Here is a 26,236-nt window from a genome sequence, read left to right on the forward strand (position 1 = left end):
CTGTGTATGACAGTCTCCAGTTTTCTACTTCAAGACTTCCAGGTAATTACCTGAATTTTTCAATGAACTAAAAATGACAAGGTTTTAGTCTACAGAAAACTTAACTGGTTAAATATGGAATAGGCCTAGGGATTATTGGCTTTCTTTGATTGTGAAGCTAATTTTGCAAAACAGCAAGAGAGCTGTGTCACTGTGGTTATAGTTGATTCTTAAAGATTTATTTTATTTTATTTTATTACTGTGAGAATGCATATGAGTACTTTCAGATGTTTTATGACACTATTATGGGGTCCTGGGGTAGTGAACATGCTACCAGTTAACTCTGATACTGGCTGGAGAACCCTGCGTGCTCAAGTGCTGATTCCCTTCTGCCTTCCCTGACACTTTATGAGAGTTTGGAAAGGAGAAAGAAAGCATGATTTATTTTATTGAGTACTAATGGAAACATCATAAATCTTTACCAATTGGCAAAATCAATATTATATGAGGACCCTAGGAAGTGGCCTTTGAATCTACAGAGTTTTCCAAGGAGAAGCCAGGTAATGGAGCATGGCAGGGAATGGGGAGGAATTGCAGCTATTTTCATTTTATCCCTTTTGCTAATAATGCCTTTCTCTGTCACAATACTCTCTATTGTGACAAAAAGATAAACCATTCACTGCTGTAGACAAGTAAGATACAATTCTAAAAAATATAAAGGAATCTTTGTGGGCCAAATGTGTTTTTGATACTTATAATTGGCATTTGTGATTCTCTCATCACTCTTTAGACATAGGCTTCCCATTTCTACATCTTTCCTTTACCAAGGGTCTTTATGATTGTATAGGAAGAAGGAAGGAAGGAAGGAAGGAAGGAAGGAAGGAAGGAAGGAAGGAAGGAAGGAATTTTTAAAAAGAATGTGTCTCTTTTATGTCTTTATAAATTTGTTATAGATTATAAAACAAAAGATTTATAACAGATGAACCGTTAGTGTATCTGCCACTAGAAGGTACCTTATGCTTCTGTACTCTGAAATTCCCATAGATGATATTAGCCTCAAGAATTCTCTACCCTCTAATCAAATTTTGTAAAAATGTCTCTATTCCAAATATCTGTGCAGTCTAGAATCTCTTGCTCTACGTGATAAGAGAATAGTATATAGTTATGAACTTTTATGCACATTTTAGTTCCCAGGTGCAGTATTCTGTCACTATATCTTAATGAAGTATATCATGTTTAAGAAATTAATGAGGATAACATTGGGAAAGATACGGGTTTTCCTGTTATAGGAAATTAAGCATCATCTACTTTTGGGGGGCTTAAACAACAGGAATTTATTTCTCACAGTTCTTTTTTTTTAATTAATTCTTTTGGTATACCTTTGATACAATGATCACATTCATTATAGGGAATCTGCACCTGCAGACAATACATCCAAATTAGTAGTAACTCATTATTTGAAGACAAGTGTATAATATCTTTTTATTTTCTGAGAATGAATAAACACAAAAATATGTTCTAAAGAAAGTACATGTCATCTGAATACTCTTTAAAATCAAATTTGTCTGATTAGTACTGCTTGAAATTGTGTGCTCCTAGTTGTTATTTGGTGGGATGATTTCATTATTTGGTAACTGATTCTTGGTATTGTATTTAGTCAAGTATAAAAAAGTCATAATCATTCATCAATGAGTTTTCAGCCATGATGATATGTACCATGAGATAGATACAATAAGGAAAGCCCAATAAATGAAACAAACTGTAGCATTGTAATTCTTTCTGCCCATCAAGCTTTTTATTGTGCTATTTCATATGCGTGTTCCTGGATCCTCTTTGGGAATGGTAAATACTTAGCTGAGATGGCACATTCTCAAGAACACCTTGAACAACCCTGATAAGGCTACCTTCTCCCCTTCCAGTTTTAGGACAACCATTCATCTGTCTTCACATTTAGCATGCCATGTTGACAGGTTGAATCTTGTCTTTCACAAGATCTCAAGCCACTCCAAAGGAATAACTACAAGCAATTCTTCATAATGCCAGCAGCTACTTCATGCAGGGCCTAGTATGTACTAGTGGTTCAGTAAGTGCCTGCTAAACTAAACTAACCATTGACAGCAAAAATACCTGATAATGTAAAAGTAAATGCTAATATAAATTATACAGCTTTTGCCATGGAGAATTATAAAAAGGAGGCGATCAATAAAGCTCAGGAAGGCTTTTTGAAAAAGTTAGAACTTGATTTGTGCCTTCCATCTAGAAGGCCAAGGAAAAAATCAAAATTATTTCCAAGAAACTATTCTTGCAATGGAAATGAACAAGCTATATTAGTGGACAAATGTTGGTCTGGGGATGTAGCTCAGCCCTGGGATCAATTGCAGCACTGTAGGTACTGTGTTCTAAAGAATGGAAATAAGGTTGGGTAATTAAATTAGCAGCATCCTATATAGCACCATGAAAACCCATCAGATAATGTAGACCAATGCCTCAAAAGTGAAAAGTTAAAAAATTCTTGAAATATTCCTTTAGGTTTCTTAAATATTCACAGAAGATACATGGAAATATACAGAGAAGGCATTGCACTTGGTTCTGCTCAAAATCTTATTTAGGTAGACTAGTATTTCCTACCTTCATGAATAGGAACCCAGATCAAATGTTAGTAAAATCAAAAACAAAGCTACGTTCTGTGCTTATCCAGAATAAACAAACAGTGTTTTTCAGAACTTCTATTGTGTAAATTTTATTGTGATGCCATGGGGTAACAAAAGATTAGTAAGGCTCTGGGCAGTTCAAAGGAAGTCCCTAACCTACTCATTGTGGAAATAGATATACACACATCAAAATACATAATAAATGAAAACAAAAAAATTTAACCACATTCTCTAAATACAAATAGGTAAAAAGACACAAATATTTGTAGTTAGGTGAAACTAACAACAATTCAATGAAAGTAAGATATTTAGATTCTTGGAGAGGACTGGCATAGTGAAACTGGATTTTAGACGGAAAATCTGAGTTCAGTCCCTCAGTTTACATCTTATCATTCATTGATGACCACTCATTTTCCCAAATTGTGTATTGGTATCTTTCTCAAAGGGATGCTAGGAGAGCTCATTGGGATGAAATCTGTTACAGTTCCTAGCATGGTAGGACACAGTACATGTTAAATATATATTGTTTAAATCAGAATCTGGCTAAGAGAACATTTTTTTCAGAATTTTCATGAAATGTATGCTTGGATTCAATTTCTAAGACACTATGGTCTCCTCCCTAGGCAGAGAATCAGACTGAGTAGAGTCTCAGCTGGAAGCCTAGCTCCTCCTCCGGGAAACACCAAGAACACCTTCTCCCTATTGTAGGTTAGCCATCCTGGATGTAGTGTGTTCTGGGAACCTTGACCTCCTCAAATTTAACACCCCCTCTTCTTTCTCCTTATCAGATGATCCTCTTTTCAGCCTGTTGTATCTGTGGACTCATTGGGGGCATCCTAAATTTTCAGTTCCTTCGGGCAGTCACAAAGAAGACTTCTTTCTTGTATCCTCTGCATCTGGCCTCCATGTCCCTGGCATGCATTGGGATTGGGGGCTGCACCCTGTCCTCCTGGCTCACGTGTCGACTGGCCAGCTATGAACAGAGAAGGATGTTCTCCGAAAGGGAGCATTCCCTGCATCACTCTCACGAAATGGCTGAGAAAGTGAGTTTTGTGCCTTTGCCTCCCACTGCCGTCATGTGACGAAGATGGCATTCTCCTCTAGGTGAATCAATTTGCAGTCTTAGATGACAATTTAGAAGGTTTTGGTTTTATACATTGCAACCTATTAGATTAAGAGTAAGGATTTTAACAATTACTTTCTTCTCTGCAATTTTGGGTACACCTATTCTCAACATAGCTTCTCTGTCTTTTCAAAACACAGTTCCTAAAATAGCATTTAATAAAATATTGAATACCTAATAAATATGCATTTTATATACTATACTGAGGAAGAATACATAAATTAAATACAGCCTTTATTCAATAATGCCAGTTTTAGAAATTGCATGAATTCCCTTTTCTAGCTCAGCCCTTGTGCTTGTAAGTTGATGCATCTGATTATGTAAATTAGATATTCAAGTATAAAGAAGCTCTTTAGTAAGGTGACAAAAAGCCTTGTCCATCAGAGCAGACACTACAAGACATATAAAGCTTCATTTAATTCTCATCTAAACTTCATGCATATTTGGATAGGTTTGACTGTATTTTAAACAATGGTCCTTGCATAATTGTTTCTTGAAACCTATTCAAATAGAGAGTTACATTAATTGATTAAAAGGACAAATAGTATAGAGAGATGTCTATGCTTCTACTACATCTTGCACATGTTTCTTAATTCATTTCCTGTATCTATTAAGGGAAAGACTGCTGTACTTATTACTGTATCTATTAAGGGAAAGATAAGCATCTGTGAAATAAACTCACTAAGATAATGGCCAAATTACACTTTTCTTTATATCATGGAAATAAAACTGTACAACCATAGAGTAAAGTAAATAGTGGAAAGAGTGACTGCATATTTCTTTGTAATTTTTTTTAGTTAAAAATATTTATTTGGTAGTTTATGTGTTTTTAGTCAGTGTGTAATCTATACATAAGCAAATGCTCTTAAATTGTCCCAAGTAAGCAGTTTTAAAGAGTTCTATGCATGTACTTTAGAAAAGAATTAGTAGGAAACAGCAGGACTGACAATTTAAATAATTAGATCATTGAAAATAGGTGGTCATTCTGTATTTAGATAGTGGCTCTTTTGTGCTCTATTTTAAACAAGTGTGACTTAGTTTTCTGTATATATGTTTGTGCAATATTTATTGTATAATTGTTATATTTACATTAGAGATTGAGGGCTATTGAAATAACCGACTTGCCAAGCTGCCCGGTGGTGCCCCCGACACCAGAGTTACCTACAAGGTACGCTGATTTCTAGGCAGTTACCATGTTGTGATGTCACTGCAGGAAGCACTGCCTCCTTCAGGAAGCCATGATGTCAGCAGATCAGTCTGGGCTGATGCTGCAGTGTTGTTCCTCTAAGCATCACTCTCTTAAGGGCTGCTTTGAGGAATTGACATAAACCTCCATGGCAGCATCTTGCAGCTTCACAGTTGGTTGAGTATTTAAATTAAAATATTCAGCCTGCTTATAAAGCATCCAAACACATTTCTGTTTGGATGATTCACAATTCCTTTTATTCTTTGCTGCATCATGATTCTGATTCAATATCATTCACAGACCAGAGTTTTGCTTTTGATAATAAATGAGTCTGGACAAAGGTAAACTGTGTACCTCCATCACACCAACATTGCATGAACAGATAGTCAAATTTTGACACTAATACAGTAAAACTTCTATATGGAAGATTTCTTCTGTTGAAATTATCCATTATGACACATTTCCCATATATTTCCAGTTGCTAAAAATAAATAGTCAAAGTTCTTGGTCTAGTTAAGCAGTGCAATTAGAAATACAAAATATCTTATAGATGCTACAATCTATATGCAGAAAGTATGTTCACTTGCAAATATCTATATTTTGTCCTGCCCAAACTTAGAATACAATCTGCTGGTTAAACTGGATGTGTCTATTTGCAAATAAACTGAAAAACTCATCCATTTTAAAATTAATTTCCTATCAGTAATTTTACTGTATCCCCTCTGGTATGAATTTAGTTAAGAAAATTCTTTTATTTTGAAAATTTTTTAAAACTTTCTTTAAATTATGCAACAAAAGATTGGTAGTTTAGTTTTATGATTTTAAAGCAGCTTTTTAAAATGCAAAGTCTTTTTAGGAAAGGCACATAAGAATAAGATTGGTATTTCTATAAATCCAGTAAAAATTGTCTTTCTTTTAGTAGGGTGAATAAGAAAAGATATTTGGATAAATTTTGTGGATGATCACTTTGAGGGAATGATTGCTAGTTATCTTGCCATCTATAGTGAATTCTTAAATGAACCCTCAACTCAAGTTAAGTTTCTTAACCATAATAAACAATGCCAATCCAGTTATCCAATGCATTTTCTGAGCTATCTTCACCATACACAGCTCTAGCAGATTTTTCAGACATATCTAGCAGTTTCTTCAAACAGACCCTACATAGAAATTGATAGGAATGAGATAGTTGAGAAAAAAATTAACATTTGATATATTTTTACTGCTCCTTTGCAATAAAGGCTTGTTCAGATTTGGAGAGTTGTTGTCAACCTATTCTCAGACAATATTCCCAACATTATTTATAATATAGTTCACTAACCACAATAAATGGGAATAGTCCTCATATCTCATCACTTTTTATTGTGTAATAAAATATATAAATTCAAACATCTAAAATTTCTTAAATTAGGACATTTTTATAGTTGCAAATGGAACTTTTAATGTTAGTTTATCCTTTACATTTGTATTTTATTTGCCTTCTTATCTACTTATCCTTGTTGATTTCTTAGTAACAGATCCTTTAAAACACACTGAGGTTTCACTGTTTTGATTTTTTAATATGTAAGTGACAGTATCATTAAAACCAATCTTTCCCACTATGATTTGTTAGTGACCCACATGTACAGATGAGCAATAATTGATCCTCTGTGGTCCTTTTCCACTTCATCACCAAAAGGCCACACGTTTCCCAAAGATTGATGGTAAACTGTAAAAATGTGTTGGCACTTGGTCAGCAGAGGAGCTTCTGCATTGCGAAAACTTGGGTACTTCACCGTCTTCTTTTTTTCTAAGCAAAGTCCTTTCAAAATAGATTAGAGGAAAGAAAAGTGAAACTCAGAAGTGGAGAAACAATGAACTGATTTTATGGGTAGAAGACTTTAGTCTAACAGACTGTCACTTCAGCATTTTCATGTACTCCAAAATGCCATGAAATTTCATTTCCTAAAATGCAGCGACAATATCAATCCTTGTCCTTCCCCACAAAATGTTTTTCAATGGCTTGAAATTTCTGCTTTGCAAATCTATTAACCAAAAAATGTCTTACTCCGAAAATGAATTTGAATTAATTCATGTTATTTTCCTACCAGGAAATGACAGACAACATGAGCAATGGAGGACCACAACTGATATTTAATGGAAGACTATAACCGATGTCTTAAAAATTGAACATTTTTAGTAGGTTCGCAAGGCAAGGAGATATCAAAGGACTAGGAGATAAAACTAAAATAGCTCTTGCAATTTGCTTTATTTCTCCTGAGCAGCCATTAAAATTATTCTTCCTCAATTTTGCTTCACTTATTCTCCAGCCTTTTTTATGGGATAGAGAACTTTCCAGAAATGTTCTAGCTTAGTAATTTCAGCAGACTTTCCAGATTCTTCTAAAGAAGACTTTTCGGGAAAATGTAATAAAACAAAAATAGGATTCATATTCTGTACAAACACTATCTGACTGGTGTGAATAATAGATTTGTAACTACACATTTCATATGAGTAACTAGAAAGTACAATTATCAAGGAATAACAATAACATATTGATGTCTTTGTTTTGAAAGACAGATGGCTTCCAGAATGCCACAATTCAAAACCTCAGCAATGCCTTGTTATACATTGTAATTATTTTCAATTTGTGATTAAACTATATTTCATAATTTATTTGTAAATTATAAAAACATAAAACATAAAGGAGAGATTTTTTGAGAGATATTTATCTGTGTGATATTTTTGCATTTTTTGCACAAGAGTGAAAAGTTGTAAGTAAATACCATATAAGAAAAATCTACATTTTGATCATAGTGTGCAGATTGACCTGCATGTTTATGAATGAGCCTGAGAATAAAGTATGTGTGTATCTATAGTGTGAATATAGACAATACATACAGAATATATTTACAGTAACATGAATGAATATACAGAGGTGGTACAAAAGAAATTGTGACGCTCTAGGGGGATTCTAATAGAGATGAGAAGGCAATTGCTCAGGGCTTTTCTGTGCCCACAAAATTACATTTAATTTCTACCAAATTTGTCCATTTTTCTTCTTATTATTATATCTATTATATGTAACTATTATTGTTGCTGATATTTATGGAGCTAAGTGATCTGAATAGTATAGTATAAATATAGATTATTCAGTTATACAGTTGTTTTACTATGATTATGGTATTTATGTAATAACTGTTATTAAGATTGATTTATAAATATAACTTCAACTCACATATTTTCATATTTATAAGCAAAGACATTATGGCTCACAATTATTCATGATATTTATATTTCAAACACTTTGCAGGCCAGTTAAATTATACAGAAAGTCAGATGATGTAACTCCCAGATGAAGTTACAATTAGCTTTGCTACAGGTTTTTTTTCAATTTATTTGAAATAATACTCACAGACCATGTTTGGGAAAGCATATATCCAAAGAATCTGAAAAAGTTCTCTGTAAAGGGAAATAAAAAGATAAGCTGACATTCATATAGGTAGTTTTAATCCTTATTTTCCATAATGGAATGTTAAAATAACAACCAACCATACCAGTAGGCAAGGAAATAGCATGGTCTTTGAAAATATTTATGAAAATATAATATCTGACAACTGAGAAAAATATAATATTTTTAAATATTACTATATGTATATTTTTATTATTGCCCAAAGCTAATTAATTTTCAAGTCATTTTATGAGTTACCTACAAAACTATAGGTAAATTAAAATCTTTAATATTCAGTACAAGAACATGTACAAACAAGATCTAGGTTTAAATTGTGCTAACAACAACATAAAAACCTAAAATTTGAGCTAATGACAATCTGAAGGTTTTTGTTTTACAGCAATATGAACATAATTTAACCTACTTGAATCAACTTTTAAAATTCTGACTATATATTCAACAGAAATAACTGGACTACAGTTGTTTAGTGTAATTTTTGAAGTTTCCCAACTCATTTAGATCACTTCAATATGCAGTAGAGTACAAATTCCCATAATTGCAATTTGAAATAGTGAAGCAGTATCATTGCTCATTTGGTGCCACAAGTGGGCATGATACTTCCCACTGAAAATATAAACTATAAAATGCAGAAATTTCTGTGTATGTGGTTCTACTGAATTTGTGCAAGGATATAGTTTTGTACTGAAAAAATAAACCAACTCTAATTTTCAGTGACATTTCTCTGTAGACATTTGTACAATACAAAATTATAATACCTTAGTAAGATATTTTATGCCTTTTGAACTAATTTATAAAATCACACATTAAAAGACAAAAGTAAGCATATCACTGCTTTGACATAGACGTAAAAAGAGATACAATCATTATAATTATCCAAATAGTCCACAGTGTAATTTTAAACAAGTATAGATATATCTTTAAATGTAATTATTTCAACCCAGGGTTTTCAGGGCTCAATTTGGAGTAATTTGTTTGGGATGTGTAGTGATTCTGGAGATAAGTGGATATAGTTCAGAAGATATTGTTCTACTAATGAAAATTTAATTTTGACAGCACATTGACTGTGAACTAGGATTTTTTAAGTGACCACGTCATAGTTTTAGTATAGACCTATCCTTGGTATTAAATTAGGAAAAAAAATGTGTGGAGCTGATTGTGGAGCTGAAAAGAGATGGAGTTATTATAAGCATAAAAGGGTCAAAGTGGGATCTCATTAGAAATTCTAAAATATATATGTGTATATGTGTGTGTGTGTGTGTGTAGATATACACACTCATGATGGTTTTGAAGTGGAATGTGGTACGATGACTCTACTGATATGTCTATGTAATAAAATGGTGTGCTTTGAAACTGCATAAGGTGTCAGCTTTCTTTTTATTACAGTATGAAAATATTGTTCTCCAATAGCTAGATAAATACATGTGCCATTCTGACACTGGCAAGGGAAAGTTCTGTGAATGAAGAATAAGAGACAGTCATGGGTAGAGTATATGAAATACAGAAAGGATATTATTTGAGATAGGAAAGACTAGAATGTGTTCACATCCAGAAGAGGGGTGTTTAGCGAATAGAAGAGAAATGTTCATAGTAGGAAAGAAAAGTCCCTGAGAAGAAATGAAGAAATAAGGTAGAGATCATAAGAGACAGAATTAACTATAGATAGGACTCAGGTCACAAATCTCACAAATAAAAGGACACAAATTAGACAATTCTGATTACTGCTTGAATTTGTCAAATTGGTCACCATAGGCATTTGGGGTGGACAATGATTCATCATGAAGACTGTCCTATTCATTTCAGGCCATTTAGCATTTCTGTTCCCTGTTCACTAAATGGTAGGGCATTCCAGTCATTCTAACTACCATAAATGCCTAACACATTTTCATCTATTTCTTTAGTAGGGAAATATTAACCAATTTAGAACCACTGAGAAAACCCTTGAACATGATCCAGAGCAGCCAATTTTAATGCTACCCACAAGTATAGACAGAAACTGCTCAAGGGCATAAACTTGTTTTTAAGGTGTTATGGTTTAGATCCTAAATGCCCCCCTAAAGACTTCATGTTGAAGGTAGGTCCCTAGCTGTTGGAGCTATTGAAAGGTTGAAAGTTTAGGAGGTTAGACTGGAGAGAGGAAGTTGGGTCACTGGGGCTGTGACATGAAGGGGATACTGGGATGCCAGCCCTTTCCTCTATCTTTTTCTCTCTGCTTTCTAGTTGCTGCTAGGTAAGTGATCCTCCTCCTCCATCATACAGTCCCTACCATGATGTTCTGCCTTACTGCAGACCTGAAGCAATAGAGCCAAGGGACCATGGTCTGAAACCTCTGAAACCATGAGCCAAAATATATCTTTCCTCTTTATATATGTTTATTATGTCAGGTGTTTTGTTACAATAATGAGACAGTGACTATGCCACAAGATCTCCCTACATTATCTACTATGGTAGCCACCTGCCACCTATAATTATTTAAATGTAAATAAAAATTAATTAAAATAAAATAAAACATTGTATTCAGTTTCTCCATCAAATGTGTCATATTCCAAGTGCTGAATAGTCAAATTTGGATGGTAGTTATAAAATATTGCAATCATTTCAGAAAGTCCTATTGGAACAGTGCTAGTCAAGAGCACATAAGCAGGAGCTGTGGACTCTCCCTCGGTCCTTGTACAAATTCTTTCACAGGCATCCAATCATCACTAAAAAGAAGTGTTCAAAGAGTTGGTTAACACTCTATGGGATCTGAAAATGCGTGAAACAATTAAATCCATGGGCTAAGAAAACCTAGTAAAAACTAGCAAAAAGAGTAGAGGCCAAACCATAGTAAAGTTGTAAAGTTACTTCAGAGATTTTAGGTTTAAAAAAGTCTGCTCACAGAACTATTCCACTAATCACTGAATATTCCATTTGAAAGGCAAATGAAATGATGTGTAACTTCAGTTTTTGGAGAAATTTACCTATTACCACTTGTCAATGCATAATCCTGGATTTCTTAGTTTGAGAAGGTAAAACTAATAATCTGCCACCTTCTACTTTATTCTTTGACTTAACTAAAAAATGGCATGTTTTAAAATGTTATGTCACAAACAATATTTTCAAAAATTATCTAGCAAACATGATTCAGAAGCTTAAAAGGAACATTTTAAGTTCTGTTTGGTTAGAGCACTTTTCAAATGAAATTGCAGAACTTGACATCACTTCACTCTTTTCTTTTTTTAAGTCATTTTTTCTTGAAACATATATAATACTTCTTACGCAAAGAGTATGACAGCCAAGAAATTAAATTATTCCAAATCCGTAAATCACAAGTTGTCAGTTACTCATACCAGAGGAAACCAACTGAGATTGAATGCCTAGTAAAACTAAAAGTGTTTTTTTAACGCCCTTTGCCAGCAAACAATGTAATGAATGAATAAGAGTCTTTACTAGGAATTCATTTCCCAAGAAATAGATTGTTAAAAACTCAAGCTATAGATCTAAAAATTATTTCAATATTGTACTTTGTATTGTATTGTATTGTATTTTAGTGAAAGGAAATTCCTTTATTTTAGGCGGAGCCTTTGTGTAGTTGGAATTCTTGAAAAACTAGGAATAATCTTCACTTTCTTCCACATTAACTAATGGTTATTGAATTTAAGGGTTTTTCTTCAGTAATGACCAAAGGCTGGACATCTTTAGCCACAAATACACTGCAAGCCCTCCCCAAAGCCAAGATGTTACTGAAAAATTGCCCAAAATACTAGAGAACATAGTTGAAATGTCAAAGAAAAATGTAAAAACTTATCAAAATTGCACCATATCATTTGTTAACCACAAGGAATCAGGACGTAGCTCCTTGGTATTAACCAACGAAGGTACCGAGCCTTCCCTTTTCAGTAGGACAGAAATCAAGCATGATTTGCATACCATCCAGAGGCAAAGCTAAAAGAAATTTCTTGGTCTGCCAAGGTTCCTCCCCAGGAAAGAAAACCTACAGATTCCTTTCTGAGTGGCTTTATTAATTCAACACTACCCTTCACTCTAGAGTGTAAATCAGGCCAGCAATGTGAAAACACACGACATTATTTATACTGTATAGAAGTACTCTAAGAGACCTACTTAGATACCTGTCTGAATATCCACTGCCTTCATTACTATCCAAAAAGTCCACTGAGATCTGGTCTTTCCTATCTTTTAAGTACATAGGTAATCTTACATAATCTCTGAGAAAATAAAATAATACAAAGTCTCTATGTCTTCTATAACAAAGTAAATTTCTGGAGAGAATGTCTACTTTCTACATCACAGTATAGTGTGTGCTAGTAATTTTAGCCTATTGCTACCTATCAGCAAAAAGAATGGTCATGCAACAGGTGAAAAATAACTATCAAGCACTATCATAACATACATTTATCTATAAATGTGAATACTCCTTTACTATATTGATACCGTTTTGGGTACTAGGGGTTGAACCAAGGGTCTTTTCACTGAGCCCAACCCTTTTCATTTTTTACCCACTGTGTCAATAAGTCACTAATTTGCCCAGGGTTAATTGCGATCCTCCTGTCTAGAAGCAGAGTGCTTGGATTGTAGGTGTCCAGTCACTACATTCCAGCCAATGATACCAATTATTTAACATGAAATGAGAAAAAAAAGTGGATAAACAGCAATTGTTCACCTTGGAGAAGAGATCAGTGCTGGCTGTACCCCTGTATCTCAATGGCATTCAGCCAAATCATGGAACATACTTATACTCTTAGGTCCACTGAAGAAGCCACAATGCTATGCTTTAACTGATCTGCTGTTCTGACTTCAGGCCCAAATTTCTGATTCTGTGACCCTGCCCTGATTTCAGTTTCTGGTTTCTGCCTTGAACCTGAGACTCCATCTCTCCAGTTATCAAGTTTTGCCACTGTCCACACTCCCGGCAGGATTGTCTAACATATCCCCCTACTCTGGCATCAGCCAGGAAAAGGCAGCTTTTGTCCTTGAGCCAGCACAAGGTATGACAGAAGTGGTTTCAAAAATGTCAGTCACCTGGTCAACAAATATTTGTTCAAATTGGAAATAGAATCCAGAGGAAGGATTTCAGAAAACTAAAGAAAACATGAACTTTCTTCACCTTGAATATAGAGATTGGAAAACCTAGGAGGTAACTGGACACAGACAGAAGCAATATCATTTTCCTTCTGGGTTTCATAGATATGGGAAATGGACTTGTAAGCTATAGAAAAAAATTAATCTTTTTATGAATGAAATTATTTCTTTACATGCCTTTCTTATAACTTCTGGGGTACTCCCCCCACCTTGTTTAACTCTCTGCTTTAGCCTACTCAGCTATGCAGAAGAGTATCAAAAGAAAAGGTTTTTACTCAAGTCAGTATCACCCTAAAGCCAACATGGTACAAGACAGCACTAATCCCAGTCACAAATATAAAGGGAAAGGAAAACACAGGATAGATTTGCTTTCTCTTAGTCATTGATCCATCACTTAGAAATACACCTTTCAGTGAAAATCCTGGAGTTCCAGTTACTGTATTAACAAATGTGGCCTTTAGGTAATGTTTTCTCTTGTAATTCTCACAGGCCATTCTTTTGCTACGAGGAAAGCCCACTTTGTCACTGAAGAAAGATAATTCATTACTGAAATAATTTCCAAAGCATACAGATATTAAAAGCATCTTGTAGCTATAAGGGGCAAATAGAATCTGACATTTTGTCTGATCATTTCAGAGTAAATTGTACATCAAAAGACACCGTGTCTAAACTTCATTTTTATCTACTCTCCACCCTTAGACTTTCCATACCATGTTCTTTGAAAATATTTAATGTCAAGGATCTTTGAGTTCACATCCACACACCCTCAGTACCCAGTAGGTAGCTTACTAAACTACAGCTTTAATCTTTAAAAAATAAAAAGAAACGCCTTTTTCTATTTTTGTTCTTCTGTTAGCTGAAGACAGATGGGAATAAATGAGATTTCCACAGGCATTCCTGTAAGCATGATTAATTTTATTAGCCAGATTCCTTGGATCTGGAAAAGTTGAAATAAGGGAATGGAAACTTGGTTGCAGTAGGACCTGACTGAAGACGAAATAGACCCTTAAAAGAAATACTGACCCTGGTTTTCATAAAATGACAGTAGATTAAATAAAGATGGCATCACATCATTCTAAAGCAGTCTCCCCCTTTGATACACCTAATTTAGCCTTTCTCATCCTCTGGAAATAATCACCAGTGCTCTAGTTACATGTGTAAATACTTATGCACACTAAAACCTCAAATCATTTTTATTATTTAATCCACTCATTTTAACTACCACTGTGTAGGCTATGTAGCTGCCTTCTTGGTAATGATTAATAGATTCCTGCATAGACACTTATAGCCTCAGGTAGGTAGAACTCAAAATTGGCATAGGTGGACTCTTGACTTACAAACTTGATCAGTTTCCAAGGGCTGGTTGCAACTCAAGTTGGTTGTAAATCAATACAGCCGAGGTCTAAATATTTACCTGAGTACACGCTATAGATAACAAGAGGTAGATGAATCTTCCATTAAGTTAATTAAGCCAAGTTGTTCATATGTCAGGCTGGTTGTAACTTGAGGGTCCACTATATTTTTTCTGTAGTTTAAGGCTCAGGTTTAAACCAGGTCACTCCATTCTCGCCTTCATCTGTATGTTTTCTGGTCTTTCCATTACCTTAGTAAGCACCTAATGTGATTTACAAACAATCCGCTTATTAAAAGTACAAAACCCATATATATATACAACTTATATATATAATCTATATATATTATAGACAAGGATAATGTGTGCTTCTAGAATAAGGAAGTTGAACATGCACTCCGTTTTCTTGGGAACTAATACTTCAGATGTTCTTTCAGAAATTCTGAAATAATAAAGTAAAAACTAACTGATATTCAGATAATTGTGGCAAAGTAGCATTTAGGATAATATTATCACATAGGTATATGACCTTCTATACTTTTTCTTATAACAAATAAAGATGCAGCCTGTTTGTATTTGTTGTTAATTGAAAATATTTGCTTATCTTCTTTTGGTGATGGAAGGATTGTAGGAGGTTTGGATATGCCTAGGACAATGGAAAACATGTGTTACTACAAATAAGAACAGCACATCTTCTGTAGAGAATTGATTTTCCTTCCTGAAGATTATTCTATACTTTTTGGAAATGATCATATTTTGAATTCTAGTTTGTTTCATTAGTTACACTGTCATTACCAGAATGACCATGATGTAATCCTTTCCAGTATAACCCAAGGGGAGCATAAACTGAAATTCTTCCTTATGTATAAGAAACATGGAAATTTAGCAATGGTAATCTAGCTTTGCAAATGTATGTCAATTGTGTACTATGTTATGTACATTATTTAATGGCTTTTACTGTGTTTGTACACAAAATCAAATGAAACAGCTGCTTAGTTCATTATCATTGTATTTGCATCAACTATAGCCGAACAAAATTATTATCTCAAACTTGTACTGTTTCACATCTCTTTGGCCACAGATTCTTAAACTTCAGCAAGTAGTATGATCATCTGAAGGGCTCAGTAGAATAGATCGCTGGTCTCCATGTTCAGATGGGGTGAGTCTGGGGAGGGCCTGAGAAGTATCCTTTTTAATCAATCCACAGATGATTTTGGTGCAGTGGGTCCAAAAACCTGATTTGAAAACCACCAAAGAAGCCTAATCTTATTAAAGGAGTTGGACCTTATAGGCATATTCATTTAAGTCATTTAATTTCCATGTTTTTGCAGCATAAGCTACAGCCTGCAAAATGTAAAATCTGTTAAATTCAATAGAATGTAATATAATAGGCAATTAATTTTTTCATCATTTGTAGACATTGTGTCCATTGGTTAGTGCTAATCATCTAACAAGCAAGTAGGGGGAACTTTCAGAGTCAAAAGTTTGTTTCTTCCAGAAGAAGGATTATAGGTTAAAACAAGCCGTCGAAAAATAAATGCCACAGCTTTTTACCGTATCTACAGTGCAGTAAAAGGATGTGAAATATTACACTTTTAAAGCTCATGTGTGTCATCTGCTGACATACTTGTGAATTACAAGTGGTCTGAATCAAACAATAGTTGACATATGCTGCATTGTGTTCAGATTTTTCGGTTTCATTTCCAAATGCATTAGGCAAATTTTAAACACATACTTCCACGAAAAGCACTATATTTTACAATTTATTGAATACTTAAAAAACTATTTCCTTAACTAATCATATTTATTTCAAATAACTCCTTTTTATTAAAGCAATTTTAATTCTACTGACAATGAAATTGCACATTTGTATTCAGTATATTTATTTTATATCTAGAGTGAGTTTTATCAATAATATATTTTAAATAGATACTAAATTAAAATTATTTTTTAAACCGAATCAAATGTTCATCTATATAATTTGCTTATAATTACACTACAGTAAGAAGGAGCTGAAATGAATCATACTACTATCACCAAAGGCGAAAAAATTATTTTCAGACAACCGGAGCCCAAACATCCTTCAGTTTTTATTCATACTCTTTTCCACATTTTTCTTTTATATTCTGATTCTTCCTCATTATTCAAGAATGTCATATATTGCTGGTCTCAACTTTACAGTCTTAATCCTATTGAATAAAGGATACCTTATCTGGGGCATTAATCATGGATTTAAAGAAATATTATTGAACACTTAACATAGCACAGCCACTTAATATAACAATGTAGTATTATACTGCCATGGTTAAATCCTCATACTATGGCCATATCATCACACTTTGAAAGAGTAGGGAGTTGAAGTTTAAAACACTAAGCAAGTTGTCCAAGGTGATAGAGCCAAATTTGTACCCATCTGAATTTTTCTCTAGTTCCTGGCTCCTAAAAGTCATATTTCTGGAATTATTTTTTGCAAGATCAGCAGCACTCGTGTTTTAGCTTAAATCAGTGCTTTTTTGACACCTTCCCAAACCTATTAAAATGGTAATATTTACAAGTTTGGTCTGATTCCCACCTTAATATTTTTAGGCACAGCCTAAATAAATGAGCCATCTATTTTCCTGACTTAAATATTTTTTCTTAATGAGCTTTGATCCAATACAAAGGACAAGTGAGGAGTTTTAGTCATTCAAAGCATAAGTTGTGCAGTCCAACATTCCTCAACTGATCAATAGCTGTGTGTCCTTGGGAAAGTCATTTGCTCTTTCACCAGAAAACTACTTGCTAGGCCCTGGGTGTGTGGCTTTGAACAATACAGATAGCACGGCCTCCACCTGGTGGCTGGCGTTTTAATCTTTCCCAAGAGCCAATCTGAAGTGTATGTAATAAGTGTAATAAGTCCAGAGAGATTCTGTGTTGATGATTTGCACACAGCACTTAGCACAGTCTGCAGTAAAGTTTAGTCATAACAATGACGATCGTGTTGTTGGCTGTGATGATGAGTGCTATGGATTGAGTTTATTTTTTTTGTTTTAGTTTGGTTTTGGTTTGTTTGTTGTTTTTGTAGCACTGAGGATTGAACCCAGGGCCTTTGCAATGATCTGCATCCCTGGCCCTTTTTGTAATTTTTTTTTGAGACAGGGTCTCCCTATGTCATTTGCCCCTCTGGGACTCCGATGTGCAATTCTCCTGCCTCAGCCTCCCAGGTGTGTGCCACCCCACCCAGCCAGGTCTGACTTTTTAATCTTTCCCATAATCCAATGTTCTCATCTTTAAAATATGTCATAATTATGACAAGGTCTGAAGATTCTATGTGAGTGATCTACACAAGGTACTTAGCACAGTACCTGGCAGTTGAGCAATGATGATGATGATGATGATGCTCATCTTGGTTATTGTGAGTTGATGAATGTTATGAATTGGCTCTTAAATTTCCCCTAAAGGCCATGCGTGCAAGGCTCGGTTTGAAGCCTGTGGTGCTATTGGGAGGTGGGTCTAGGTGAGTAGTGTGCACTGTTGAAGGGGTCCCATCCTCTTTTTTTGTATTTGCCTCCCAGCAGCCACGAAGTGAGCAGCTTTGCCCTGCTATGATCCCTACCCTGATATTCTGTCTTGCCAAAAACAATGATGTGAAGCCTCTGAAATTGTAACCCGAACACATCTTCCTTCCTATTAAGGTGACTATCTTAGGGACTTGTCACAGGGACAGAAAGCTGGCTAACACAACCATTATCACTTCTTCTACCAATTTGATAAAATCAGGCAGATATGGGTGATAAAACTTTTCCTGTCAGTACTAATATTGCCCTTTTTCCCGGGTTCGGGGCGGGGCATATTTAGGGATTTTCAAAGCACAGAAGCTGTGTCTAATGTCTCTCAGGCAAAGGACATAGTATGTGAGATCAGAAGAATTCTAAGCATTGCACTGGCAGAGTCTGGACAAGAGCTTCCCAATGTTTCTCAAATATCTCTCTCTCGCTCCCTCCCTCTCCTTTTTTTCTTCTACTTTTCTATCTCCCTGCTTCTCCTCCCTTCCCTTCTCTCTCTGAAATCTGCTCAGCTGTCAGGAAAGCAAGATGACTCTAGCCTGCTAGAAGATGAGACACATAGAGACACATCTGACCACACATGTACTAGTGAGTCCAACTGAACCCAGCACAAATATGTACCCACCAATGGCAGTTATATAAAGCCACTGCAGTATACTCCCTCAAAGTCGTGATTCAGAGTTTGAGGCCTCAGTCATTCAATGATTTTTTTTCTTAGGACCTAACGATTTTCTTGGAAACACTTGCAACTTTGCAAAAACCACAAATATCCTCTGCAATTATTTTTGGGGGAGGAGGTTTCCAAGTAACCAACCAGACAGCATTATTCAGTTCTCTATGTTGCTTATTGGCTGCTGTCCTGTAACACATCTCAGTCAGATGCACCAGCATTCCCACATCATAACAGGTTGCTGTACATGTAGTTATCACGAGTGCTCTCAGTTTTGTTCTTCTTAAAGCCCTAAGATCCGTAATATGCCCCCAAATGCCATGCATCTTCTAAGGTTTTATTAATAGGGTATTTTATTAAATTAAATTACATAACTGGAGGAAATGTAGCATATTTAGGGTTTAAGCAATAAAAATAGGCATTTCTAGGCATTTTTCTGACCGTATCTAAAAGTCGTGCTTTTTCACAATTCACAAGTGCTTTCAGAACCAAAGAATTTGGGGGGCTCACTGTAAATTGGGGGATAATTTGTTATGCACCAAAAACAAAATGATACAATGACATTTTTACTCAGACTAATCTTTATAGAACACATATAAATGGTTATACAGTTAAAATTCTTTTTTTTTCCTTAAATTCTTTTATCAGTACATTTTAGGTATATGATACATTTACATTTATCATTGGGTGCTTGTACCTATACATGATGTATCTTGGTTCTTATTTTTTCCCCATTACCTGTGCACCCTTCCGTATTTACATAGATTTTGTTTCCATTTTGTTTCTTTTCTCATAATTTTTCCTTTCCCTCCTATCCTTTCCCCTTCCTCTCCCACTTTCCCTACCCCTTAGGACCATTTCTTCCTATTTCAAATTATCAATTATTTGTTTTAATCATGTTAATTCTTATTTACACTTTCAGTTTCTCACACTAGAGAAACTATTCGGTATTTACACATGTGTGTCCTATTTATTTCACTTAAGAGGATGGCCTCAATATGCATCCATTTAGCTATAAATGACTAGTTTCTCGTTCTTTATGGCTGACTAGTACTCCATTTTATTTAAAAAAAAAACACACATCTTCTTTATCCAGTTTCCCACTGATGGGCACTTGGGCTGTTTCTGAGCTTTACCTATTACAAACTGTGTCGCTATAAACATGGGTGTGCATATATCGCTGTGGTACGATTCTTTTAATTCTTTGCGGAAGATACTCAGCAGGGGAATAGCTGGGTCAAATGGGATCTCTACTCCGAGTTCTTTGAGGTAACTCCATACTGACTTCCATAGTGGTTGCACCAGTCTGCACTCCCACCAACAATGGAGAAGGGTTCCTTTCTCTCCACATCCCCGCCAGCATTTGTTATTGGTTGATTTCTTGATAGCAGCCATTCTTTGTGGGGTGAGGTGGAATCTCAGTGTCGTTTTCATTTGCATCTCTTGAATGAACAATGATGTTGAACATTTTTTCATATATTTATTTGCTGCTTTTACTTCTTTGTCTGAGAAATGTCTTTTCATTTTGGATGCCCATTTTTGAACTGGGACTTTGACTTTGGGGGGTCTGATTTTTTTCACTTCTTTATATATTCTCGATAGTAGACCTTTGTCTGAGGTACATTTGCTAAAAAATTTTTCCCACATTGTAGGTTGTCTGTTAGCTCTGTGGGTGGTTTCTCTTGCAGTGCAGAAGCTTTTTAATAAGATTGTTAATTGTTGATTCTTTGTGCCACTTGTTGATTCTTTGTGCTAGTTCCCATGCTACTGAGGTTTTGTTCATAAAGTCTTTTCCTATGCCAATGTCTTCAAGAGTTTTACCTAACTTATCTTCCAGCAACTTTAGTATTTCTACCTTAATATTTAGATCTTTAATCCACTTTGATCTTAGTTTAGTGCATGGTGGTAGGTATGGGTCTAGTTTTAATCTTTGGCAAGTTGAAATCCAATTTTTCCAACACCATTTATTAAATAGGCTATCTTTCCTCCAATGAGGGTGGTTGGCTCCTTTGTCAAAGATGAGGTGGCTGAGTATGTCTGGAGTTGTTTCTGAATCTTCTAATCTATTCCACTGATCGCCAGGTCTGTTTCTTTGCCAGTATCATGCTGTTTTTATCACAGTAGCTTTGTAGTATAATTTCAAGTTGGAGATTGTGATACCCCCAGCCATGTCTCTGTTGCCTAGAATTGCTTTTGCTATTCTAGGTCTCTTCTGGTTCCAAATAAATTTTTGGATTGTTTTCTCTAGTTCTGTGAAGTATATTGTTGGAATTTCAATTGGCATTGCATTAAAATCTATATAGTAGTTTTGTAGCAACAGAGCTAGGAGACAACCTACAATATGGGAAGAAATTTTTAGCAGCTGTACCTCAGACAAAGGTCTACTATCTAGAATATATAAAGAATTGAAAAAAATCAGACCCCCCCAAATTCAAAGACCCAATTCAAAAATGGGCATCCAAAATGAACAGACATTTCTCAGACAAAGAAGTAAAAGCAGCAAATAAATATATGAAAAAATGTTCAACATCACTGGTCATTCGAGGCATGCAGATGAAAACAACACTGAGATTCCACCTCACCCCACAAAGAATGGCTGTACTTTGGCAATTTGTATATATCTAGGAATCTGTCCATTTCTTCTGTTTTCCATTTTATTACAGTACAGGTTCTTGAAGTAGGTATTGATGATCCTCTGGATTTCTGCTGGGTCTGTTGTGGCTTCACCTTTTTCATTCTTAATTGTATGGATTCGAGCCTTTTCTTTCCTTTTTTTGATAAGGCTGGTTAAAGGTTTATTGATTTTATTTATTCTTTCAAAAACAAACTCTTTGATTCATTAATTTTCTGTATCGTTCTCTTAGTCTCCATTGCACTGACATCTGCTCTAATCTTTATAATTTCCTCTTTTGTAGGAACTTTGGGTTTGTTGTGCTCTTCTTTTTCTAGGAGCTTAAGGATCTGCATTAGGTTATTTATCTCAGTTCTCTCTGTTTTCCTAATATGGGAATTCACTGCTATGAATTTTCTGCGTAGAATTTCCCACTTTCATCATGTTCCATAGATTCCTGTATGTTGTACTGACATTATCGTTTATTTTAGAAACTGTTTGCCTGCTGCAGACAGGCAGGTCTGCGGACACCCTACCGAGGTCATGAGTCACATGGAACATGCTGGGTCAGCCCGCTACAGACAGCCAGCCACCTGGTTTCACAATACAAAGACTTGGAGGACAACAGACTACCAGAGGATGGTACTGGGTCCCGCCGCTCCCGGCCCAGAGATAGGGGCTTCTGAGCCACTGTCCCACTGCTCCTGGTCCAGAGGAAGGAGCTTGCTGGCCACCATCCTTCCCACTGCTCCCAGCCCAGAGGAAAGGGCTTTTGGGCTGCATTCTGTCCCACCTCTCCCAGGTCAGAGGAAGGGGCTTCTGGGCCACCATCCCTCCCACCGCTCCTGACCCAGAGATAGGGGCTTCTGAGCCTCCATCCTACTGCTCCTGGTCCAGAGGAAGGGGCTTCCTGGCCACCATCCCTACTGCCGCTCCCGGCCCCTGTCCCACCTCTCCCAGCTCAGAAGAGGTGATCCTCACGGGCACCAACAGAACCCCCGCCCCCTCAATCAAAATGAGAAAACACGTAAATAAATCTCAGAACTGGACTTCCAGATCACCTACAGCAACCCCAAAGGGAAATGAGATGGAACACTGATATTCAACTACCTGGACCCACTGAACTGGCAACAAAAGGGGATCTGGAAAAAATGAAATCAGAAATAATTTCTCAGATAACAGAAGAGATTGTGCTCCTAGTGCAAGACATGATTAGTAAATCTAGAGAGGAGCTGAGGAACATGATGGAATCCCAACATAGGAAACAAATGAAATCCATAAAACAGATGCAAATAGATTTCCAGGAGATGAAAAACTCCACTGAAAGTCTACACAGCAGAATGAGCCAATGTGAGGACAGAATTTCAGATATAGAAGATAAGATTGCAATTAGTGACCAGGAAAAGAAAAATTGCTTCAGAATTATAAGGGAACATGAGAAATCAATCCAGCAGCTGCTAGACAATGCAAGAAAGAATAACACAAGACCGATTGGAGTCAATGAAGAAACAGGAGAGAGTGCAGATGACATAAAAGAAAAACTGTTCACAGAAGTAATGGCAGAAAACTTCCCAAGCAGGGGAAAAGAACTTGACATACAGATAAATGAGGAATATAGGACTCCAAATAGCCTTGATCAAAAAAAATCTACACATAGACATACAATTGTTAAGATTCCAGAAACTCAACAGAAGAACAAAGTTCTACAAGCAGTTAGAGAAAAGAAACAAATCACATACAAAGGAAAGCCCACCAGAATCACAGCAGACTTCTCAACACAAACCATCAAGGCAAGAAGAGCTTGGAGTGACATATTCCAAGCCCTAAAAGAAAACAGCTTCCAACCCAGATTGATGTACCCTGCAAAACTATCTTTCAAACTGGATGGAGAAATAAGATACTTTCATGACAAAGAGCACCTCAGGAACTTCGTGAATACCAAACCAGCACTCCAAAGAATTTTACACAATATCCTAGGAACAGACATTGAGGATCACAACCCCAGGAAGTAAAGCAGAATGAACCCATCTGGCATGACAAGAAATTAAATGTAGAGGGGGAGAACCCAACAAAAAGAAAAAGTCATGGCAATGACAAGTCAATATGTTTCATTTATAAGCATCAACATTAATGGTCTCAATTCACCAATCAAAAGAAATAGACTGGCAGAATGGGTCCAGAAGCAAAATCCAACAATATGCTGCATACAAGAAACACACTTCATTCAAAAGGAAACTCATAGATTGAAAGTTAAAGGGTGGAAAACAATACTCCATGCAATGGGAACCCGAAAAAAAGCAGGAGTAGCTAACCTCTTTGCAGATCAAGTAGATTTCAAAAGACACTGATTAAGAGAGATGAAGAAGGACACTACATCCTTGTAAAGGGAAGAATCCAAGAGGAAGAGATGACAATCATAAATATCTATGCACCAAACACTAGTGCACCCACCTATGTAAAACAAATACTAATGGACATGAAAAGTCATATATGCACTAATACAATTGTAGTGGGAGAACTCAACACCCCACTGTCACAAATAGATAGATCAACTAGACAAAAAATAAATAACAAAATTCTAGAACTCAATCAAACTCTTGAACAAATGAATTTAACAGATGTTTATAGAGTTTTCCACCCCACAAAATCCGAATACACATTCTTCTCAGCTGCACATGGGTCATTCTCGAAAATAGATCACATACTCACACAAAGAACATGTTTAAGTAAGTGCAAAAGAATTGAAGTTATCCCCTGTATATTATCAGACCATAGTGCGATGAAATTCGAGATCCATAGCAAAAGAAACTCAAAAAATTTCATAAACACATGGAAATTGAACAACACATTTCTGAATAACCAATGGATCACAGAGGAAATTAAAAAAGAAATCAGACAGTTCCTTCAATTAAATGACAATGGCAATACAACATATCGGAATCTATGGGACACGAGGAAAGCAGTCTTACGAGAGAAATTCATAGCAGTGAATATGCATATTAGGAAAACAGAATGAGCCCAATTAAACAACCTGATGCTGAACCTCAAGCTTCTAGAAAAAGAAGAGCAGGACAACACCAGAGCTCATACAAGGAAGGAAATTATAAAGATCAGAGGAGAAATCAATGCAATGGATACTAAGAGAATGATACAAAAAATCAATGATGCCAAGAGTTGGTTCTTCGAAAGAATCAACAAAATTGACAAACCCTTAGCCAACCTTATCAGAAAAAGGAAAGAAAAGGCCCAAATCCATGCAATTAGGAATGAAAAGGGTGAAATTACAACAGTCTCAGAAGAAATCCAGTGGATCATCAATACTTACTTCCAGAACCTATACGCTAATAAGATGGACAACACAGAAGAAATGGACAGATTCCTAGATACATATGAATTACCAAAGTTGAACGAAGAAGACCTAAAAATTCTGAACAACCCAATATCAACAAATGAAATTGAAAATGTAATTAAAAACTTATCAACTAAGAAAAGCCCAGGCCCTGATGGCTTCACTGCTGAATTCTACAAGACATTTAGAGAGGAACTGCTGCCGCTATTGTTTAAACTCTTCAATGAAATTAAAAGGGAACCAATACTCCCAAATTCATTCCTGGAAGCAAGCACCATCTTGATCTCCAAAGCAGAGAAAGACCCAACCAAAAAGGAGAGCCACAGGCCAATCTCACTAATGAACATAGATGCAAAAATCCTTAATAAGGTACTGGCAAATAGAATGCAGAAGATCATCAAGAAGATCATACATCCTGATCAAGTGGGATTCATCCCAAAGATGCAGGGATGGTTCAACATATGCAAATCAATCAATGTAATACACTATATCAATAGAGCCAAGGACAAAAACCATATGATTATCTCCATAGATGCAGAAAAAGCATTTGACTAAATCCTACATGCATTTATGATAAAAACCCTACAAAAAATTGGAATAGATGGTTGCTATCTCAAACTGATAAAAGCCATCAATGAAAAACCAACAGCCAATATCATACTAAATGGTCAAAAACGGAAATCCTTCACACTAAAATCAGGAACAAGACAAGGATGTCCATTATCACCACTCTTGTTCAATATAGGTCTGGAAACATTAGCCACGGCAATTAGGCAAGAGAAAGAAATAAAAGGAATAAGGGTAGGTAATGAAGAAGTCAAATTGTCATTATTTGCAGATGACATGATACTGTATATAGAAGTCCCCAAGAACTCCACCAATAGTCTTCTAAACTTAATAACCAAATTCAGTCAAGTAGCTGGTTACATGGTCAATACACAAAAATCAATAGCTTTCCTCTACAGAAATGACAGACTCACTGAGAGAGAAAGAGGGCAAATAATTCCTTTCACAATAGCATCCAAAAAACTGAAATACCTAGAAATCAACCTAATGAAAGAAATCAATGACCTCTTCTCTGAAAACTATGGCTCCCTGAAAAGAGAGATTGAAGATGATATCAGAAAATGGATAGACATCCCCTGCTTCTGGGTAGGAAGGATTAATATAGTGAAAATGGCCATACTTCCAAAACTGTTATATAGATTTAATGCAATTCCAATTGAGATCCCAGCAGCATACTTCAT

General features: G+C 35.6%; 1 protein-coding gene across 4 annotated transcripts in view; it reads left to right on the forward strand.

The window, feature by feature from the left end:
- Tmem196 (transmembrane protein 196) overlaps positions 1 to 10,759 on the forward strand; it is a 65,538-nt gene extending 54,779 nt beyond the window's left edge. For 2 of the 4 annotated variants that reach the window (XM_013070263.3, XM_013070264.3), the window contains exons 3-5: positions 3,419 to 3,673; positions 4,848 to 4,921; positions 7,027 to 10,759. In XM_013070263.3, coding sequence (XP_012925717.1) covers positions 3,419 to 3,673; positions 4,848 to 4,921; positions 7,027 to 7,033 — 336 coding nt within the window. In that variant the 3' untranslated portion in view covers positions 7,034 to 10,759. The remainder of the gene's footprint in view (positions 1 to 3,418; positions 3,674 to 4,847; positions 4,922 to 7,026) is intronic. The other 2 variants (XM_013070265.3, XM_004839578.3) reach the window with 1 other exon arrangement.
- Positions 10,760 to 26,236: the final 15,477 nt, after the last annotated feature.

The sequence above is a fragment of the Heterocephalus glaber genome, unplaced genomic scaffold (assembly GCF_053883595.1).
Source record: "Heterocephalus glaber isolate CG9 unplaced genomic scaffold, H.glaber_assembly_v1.0 deba00000676, whole genome shotgun sequence".
In the NCBI taxonomy this organism is placed as follows: Eukaryota; Metazoa; Chordata; class Mammalia; order Rodentia; family Bathyergidae; genus Heterocephalus; species Heterocephalus glaber.